Below are 6,981 nucleotides of genomic sequence, written 5' to 3' on the forward strand. Positions count from 1 at the left end.
AAATATGCTCCCAAAACTGAGTTCGTCTTGGTCGTCAGTGTTTGAAGTCGTGAAAGCAAGCTTTGGGCGATTTTGAGTGTGTATACTACAATATTTGGACAGGCTGAGCTGGACACTAACAGAGACTCTAAAAACAGAAATGGATGGCTTTCATCCATTTCAATGTGCAGCCTGAATGAGGGTGACCGTAGAGTTGCAAAACAAGCAAAGCAACCAGAGAGCCTACGTTTACGTACGGTCTGTATATACCGTAGCGCGCTAACAAACGCCCCTCATTAATGGCTGACCTAAGTACATTGTAAAAGAGTATAAAGTGTCCTTTAATCTCATGGACTCCAACCTAAAACACTGACATAAAAATTGATGGATTCGTTTAAGGAAATTTTTTTTCTGGGAATTAAGCCCTAATTCCATAAGGACGATATGCACAGAGCCTGGACAAATGGCACAAGCCGTGTGGGGGAAGGAGGGGGTAATTTCACTAGAAACCGCTGAGCTACAAACAGATAAACAAAAGTGGGAGTTGACCCGGATTTACCTAATATAGACTGCTGCGGTTCTGACCAATATTTCCCGACATTTGACCCTGAAGGAGGGGGGGGGTGGAATCCGGCGTCCTCGACATTTTTCACTGATGTGGCCACACTGACACTTTTTGGGGAGCGAAGCCTTTAGGACACTTTAATAGCATTTTTGCGGTCATTTTGACACCTATTTTGTGAAAATCGAACACAGAGCTACCGTTCTTATGCAGCGCCCGTTTTTCCAAGACAGCCTGTCAAAAATGTTCCCACTGCAGTGCTCAGTGCAGTGCATGCACGCAGGCTAACGTGCATGAAGCCTTGGACTTCAAAATGGTCGTAACAACAAAACCATACATGTCTGATTGAGTTCGAACTTCACGTTAATTTTGTAATGATATGGAATGTCTTTACATGAATGCCAAGTTTTAAAAAAATCGAGCGCGGCACAGCCGAGTTCGGCAGGGGGAGGACCCCCCCGCCCACCGACACACACCGTGATGAGATGGGCCAAAACAACCCGGCTCGTTAAGGATTCACCACTGGCCGTGTTAACGTGGTATAGAAATTTTAGCATAGTTAATCCTTATATATATTGTTTTAAACTGTGCACCTATTTCGCGGTTTGCGCTGAAAATATACATGCACTTTCAGACCATTTTTGAGCGAGAGAGATAGATTTGACGACAAATCGATGCAACGAGTCTCCCCGTAGACAACTTTAATAAGGGTCTTCGTTTCCACTGCCCCCGACCAAGGACATGCCAGAGTTCCTGTGTCAATCAGTGGCCCCAAAGTCAAATTGAGTACAAAGTAACATTATTTTGAGCCTCGGCACTGTACAGGTACAATTCGGCAAAACAATTTTGCTTCACTATGCATCTGATGGAAACCAAACTTGCATTAAAAACGGTTTCTTACGACTTACTCTCGAATATCACAGTACAAAGATTGAAATATACTTGGAAACAAATGATAAGCCTTCAGCCTTCGCAAATAGCGCTGGTACTTCCAACGGGATAAAAAAAGTTGCCTGATCGTGGTCAAACAGACGCAAAATTCATCATAAAACAGAAAAACCCCTTAAGATTCTATTTTTGACACTATAAACCGACACTCAAAAGTCCTTGCGTATGCTCAACTTGCACGAACTCACCGAACCACGTAATATTAGTTTGTTTTCATGAACTGTAATACCGAGCACGCATTCGGTGCATTTTTCTTTTTGCGTTTTTATCCTTTTTTTTCCCAGGTCCAATATTTCGATGGAGTTATTCGTGGGAAACCTTTTCAAGCAAAGGGCATCGGCCCCATCAATCATGTGTACGTCTCAGCTCCATGGAAACCCAACGTACTCTACAGTATGTCAATGTTCACAGCGCATGAGCACACTGAGTTGGTCAACTTCTCGTGTAATGTCTGCCGTGGGTGCAGGAGCATGTGCAAGAGAAGGTCAGGCATTGCTGCACCATCCAGAGTTCGTTCGGCCCGGGACGTCATGTATAACATGTAATCCGTAAAATATACGGAAAATTGGTTTTTAAATGTTTATTGTTTATTTCAGGCCAAAAAGATACTTTTCTACTACTGTTTACGACGGTCTTTGCAGCACACTGACGACGCGTGAAATCGGCCTCCAAGGACGCCTGATGACCGTGACCACGGACGTCGGAAAACAGTGCCTTTTGACTATAAAACTATGTAAAGTGTACCTTTTACAAACATCGGCAAAAACAACGGCCGTTTTAAGAGCCACACATAAAAAGAGATTAGAATTTACTTTATCAATAGTAAAACTACTCCATTTTACCAAGAATTTACTCTATTACTAATATTAGAGTTTTGGAATGTCAAAGATACAACAGTCAAAAATATAAATATACCACACAGAGCCACTACATGTAATTACAAATCGTCACCGACAGTATGGACTGACACTCAGTTGTAGGTGGGTGTCAGTTCGTGAAAACTGTGCTATCAACAATTTCGATTCACGAACCAGCCCTTGCATGGTTGTGCGCGTGCACACCGGACATTAAGCGAAATATTTTCGACATCACGAAGTTACACCCGAACTTGATACGGCAATTCAGGACAGAAAAAAATAATTTGCAAGGTTTGACATTTTAATCCATCTATATACTTGCTGCTTTATCCCAAAATTTCATTAAAATTCGTTTTACGTGGTGGATTTAAGATAGGTATCAGTTCGTGAAAACGAAAATGATGCCTCGGTTCACCAAAATGTGCCAAAAAAAAAAGGATAAATAAATAAACAATGAGATCACCTCGCGCATGATTTAGTGTCAGTTCGTGGTGTTGGTGACGCATTGATAAGCTTAAAGTGTAATCATTCGACAGCACCGACACCCAAATGGACCTTTAGGCCCTACACGTAACAGCTCACATCCTGGTATGTTTGACAAGCTGTAGCTGGCGTAACACTTGGTCGGTGTGGCGAGTTAGCCACAAATTACCCAGTTTACCACGAAATCCGCGGTTTATCACAAAATTCCTAGTAATTCAACTCAGTGCCAAGAGCGTACGGCTATAAAATACGATCGATCCATAGACTTTCGATCATTGCAAAAGGAGTTGCTAAGTTAAAGATCAGTGGCTCTGCTATTATCGCGTGTGGTGGGTTTCTCTATCGATTCAACTGTCAAACCTCGAGATGAATTCATCCTGTGCAACCCTGTGCGTGGCTGCGGCGACTCTCCTGTTTTTCGTCGTCGAAATGGTAAGCATCGACTCTGGTTCTTGGCCTGTAAGTGATGCGGTGTCGAGTGGCGAGTAAGTTTCGACTACATCCAAACGAAATTTCACTCCAGCTGCCACTGACAGGCTATTTTCTAAAATCAGAAAAGTGGCCCCATTTTTGTGCCCGTATTTATCACATGGAAATTTCGAAAATCTACCCATTGTTGTTAAATAAGCGCCCACTAGTTTTAGTATACAAGGGAAGGTCTTATTTTGATCAGAAAAAAATTAATAACTTCTCCTAGGCCTATCTGGTTCATTTTCCTAAAGCTTTCTATCAAGATCTGTACTCAAGATCACTCTTTTCAGTTAAGGTGGTATTCTGATGAGAATAGGTGGCTTTGGTGTGTGTTTTTGAGTTTGTTTCTGCATTCAATTGGGGACCCTGAACAATAGCGGACAATAAGATCCCCGATTGACAGAGGGTCCCCGATTGACAACTGTGTACAAAACATATGGGTGGTCTTCTAAAACAGTTAAAGTACAAACAAAAGAGGAACAATAGGGGGTCCCCAGTTGCAGGCAAATACACACTTGTATGCGTGTGTGTGTTCCACTTTCTTGTATTTCTTTCTTGAATTCTCTTTGTCGTGGTCAGAGCGCGGTAAACATCGACGGCTACGCGAGTTCAAGTGACTGCAGTTCAAGTACGGACCCGGTTAGGGGAAGGTTCAGCATGTACCCAACGGGTCCAAACAGCCTCGTCGCGTACGGGGAGGCAACGGTAGACGAGGAACTCACCTCACCCTTGAAAGCAACTTTGAAGGTACAGAAAAAGGTGAGTAGACGTGTGTCTTCCTTTTGGGGAGGCGGCGGCGCGGTGCCAATTATCTGGTGCCTCCCCCATCCTAAACCTGTTTTCATGTTCCTTTCAAGGCAAATGCACAAACTGGCTTAATTTTTTGATTAAAACAAAACAATATCAAACAAAAATTTATGTCCGATCTCATGAATGCGTACATGCATGTAGCAGCGTACATGACTCTCACAAGGAGAACCCGATGAAGTCGCTCACGAGATGCAACCCGACTGTCGTGGTGGTGGTTTTTGACTGAACGGTCCGAGCAAAGGGTTGGCTGGACGGCCAATACGCTAGCATCATGACAGTACACGGTGGGAAAAGTACAGTCAAAAACTGTTTTTCGACTGCGCCATTGATACTTGGGACAACCAGGACAACCAAGACAACTGACGACGCATGCCACTATCAAAGTGAAAAGCCGCTGAAACATTCATAAAACTGAAATGTAATTTGCTGTCTTTTCAACTGTGATCATCAGGTATTGTGGTGGTGGGTCACAGCGAAATCTCTGTCTTATGACGACGTCTGCCAATTCCTACAGCCAACTAATGCCACCCAGTCCAACTCATGTCCGCCAACACTCCAAAATCTACCGTCATGCAACTGTCCGCTCCAACAGGTAAATGCTGCATTCACAATAACGACACAATAAAAATCTTTATAAATAAAACTGTTTTGACTACATGTAGATTGACTTGAGACACCACAAAGTTTTGTCAAGGCATAAACTATTATCTACAATTATCCCTTGTTCGTTCTTTATCCTGGTTGGCTGACACACGGTCACGTGGGGTTCTCTATTATGGGCTTGCTCATGAAACTTGCGTCACCCTGAACTGGACCGTGCCAAGACATCGCGCATGCGTAACTCCCGAGGTGCAGTGACCAGTCGGACAAAAAGTTTGACTGGTTACAGCGCCCTGACAACCGATTACGTTCACTAGCGTACGTCCACACATCCCCAGCCCTCGGGCGCGGCGCGCGAGAGACCGCGGTATAGGGTCCTATTTCCCTTAGCCTTCTGCCTCGGGAAAAATGACCGTGAAATATTATACATGTATTGGTAAGTGTGAGCTTTTAGTTTTCCGGCTTTACCCCCAATTGGTTTCGAAGTGTGACACAGCTCCATAGAAAACCTTTGCGATTTGTCAAGCCTTTATGGAAGCGACCTGGTGGTGATGCAGTTACTGCCTGTTTTGTGGCATTTCGGGGGGGGGATATAACCCGATTTATTATTTTTTCCTCATTTTTTGTGGCAATTTGCTTTCTTCAACAGGGCACGTACAGCGTGCAGGAGACTACGTTCGACACCTCTTCGATCGAAATTAGTGGCCCGTCTTGGCTAGTGAGTGGCAGCTACTATGCAAAAGCCGTACTGTCCACAGGTGGACGTCAATTAGCGTGTAATGAAATCTACTTCGGTTTATAGAATCATATATTAGAAGCCATTACAGCGGTGGCACGTGGACAGGTGGTACGCACGCGTTACATGCCTCTTCGACCAATAGGGTGTCGTGATTTGCCAACTGCACGCGCGCGTCAAGCTGAAGAATGGACGTCAGTGCGGTGCGCGTATAGGCGGATTAGGCTCTTTTCCAATACTCGACTTGGGCTCCGGTCTCAGGCTTCGTTCCCAAAACCAATCCCCAAATGTGGGCCTGAAGCGTTTAAATTAAATTGGATTACTGTAATTTCTGGCTCTCTTGCATCTTATTTGATGTTTTGTGGCACTATTAACCTACTGATTACTGCGCTTACAGCTTCAACGTCAGCTAGTTAAAAAACAGATGAAGCCTGAGACGGAGCCGAAGTTGAGTATTGGAAAACGGCCTTAGTCTATACGCTGCAGGTGACGTTATGCCTGTACATGTTTTGAGGTCCTCGGACGTTAGATAGTATCTTCCTTTTGTTTTTTTGGTTAGCAATACAAAAATATGAACAACAAATAAGGCAAGTTTTTGTAAGTATCTGTAAACCCGGTTTACTTTACATCTGTAAAGAACCCGGTGCACTATCAGCCAAAAGCGCTCGTTGTTAACTTATTTCAATCCAGTTCGGCTCAGGGCCATCTGCAAATTATTGTCCATAATATATCGTGCTACCCGAGAAAAAACAATATTTAACAGTTGAAGTTAAAGTAAAGTTCATTAACAATTAGAGTTCGAAGAGTGAGAATAAGAAGACTGAAATCATTCTCTTCGTGCCATTTGCATACCTCTACGTTTTCAGGAATTGTGTTCCTGGATTGAACTGAGTCAAAAGTGTATAAAGTAATTGATGAGAGAATTAATTTAACTGCTTACCTTTCCGTTTTAAGTATCATATTTGGGTGTTTTGTGGAGCTTTTCAGTGACATAAAAAAAGAAGAAAAACAGCCAAATGATGCCGAGAGGATCTTTGGCGAATGAAAAGAATTACCAGTTAAAAAACCAAAACAAAAGAATTTGTAGCATAAGAACGGCACAAAACACCTGAATTTATTGTGTCTGGCATTTTACACTGAAAATCAGCTCGGTTCTGTGAAGAGATTGTAAAACTGTAAAAGTCAAGCTATGAATTGAAAGGTACGGCTTATTTCAAAAGACCTGTACTGCATGGCTGCATAATTATGACGGTCAAACATATTGAAGTCACTGATTATGAGTAAAGGTGCACTCACAATTAAGCAATGTTGGGCCTCTTGCTGTAAGAAATATACAAGTGGCCACATGTACTGTGCCTAGTAAGTCAGAGTCGCCCTGCAGGAAATAAAACAACCAACAGTTGGCAAAATGAATTCCTACATTGAATTTTGCAAGTGTCCTTTGTCTTGATCTTTGATGGGAAGTGTTGACCATTGCTTTGCCCATTGCAAAGTCACAGCCATTTACAGTGAATCACTTTCTTTTTGGCTGTCAA

The 6,981-nt window shown here is 43.0% G+C and overlaps 1 protein-coding gene across 1 annotated transcript; it reads left to right on the forward strand.

Moving 5' to 3' along the window:
• Positions 1 to 3,119: 3,119 nt before the first annotated feature.
• Positions 3,120 to 6,859, forward strand: LOC147800135 (ganglioside GM2 activator-like). Its single transcript, XM_087133718.1, has 4 exons — positions 3,120 to 3,261; positions 3,880 to 4,059; positions 4,562 to 4,702; positions 5,360 to 6,859. Exons 1-4 carry the CDS (start codon positions 3,196 to 3,198, stop codon positions 5,510 to 5,512), a joined length of 540 nt encoding a protein of 179 aa, XP_086989844.1. The 5' UTR covers positions 3,120 to 3,195; the 3' UTR covers positions 5,513 to 6,859.
• The last annotated feature ends 122 nt before the right edge of the window (positions 6,860 to 6,981 follow it).

The sequence above is a fragment of the Acanthaster planci genome, linkage group LG02 (assembly GCF_054643075.1).
Source record: "Acanthaster planci isolate LZ-2023a linkage group LG02, COTS_SCS, whole genome shotgun sequence".
Taxonomy (NCBI): domain Eukaryota; kingdom Metazoa; phylum Echinodermata; class Asteroidea; order Valvatida; family Acanthasteridae; genus Acanthaster; species Acanthaster planci.

Coding starts and splice junctions, on each gene's coding strand:
- LOC147800135 (XM_087133718.1), top strand. CDS start 3,196: ATGAATTCATCCTGTGCAACCCTGTGCGTGGCTGCGGCGACTCTCCTG. Junction 4,060..4,561: donor CTTTGAAGGTACAGAAAAAG/GTGAGTAGACGT, acceptor TGTGATCATCAG/GTATTGTGGTGGTGGGTCAC. Junction 4,703..5,359: donor GCAACTGTCCGCTCCAACAG/GTAAATGCTGCA, acceptor TTTCTTCAACAG/GGCACGTACAGCGTGCAGGA.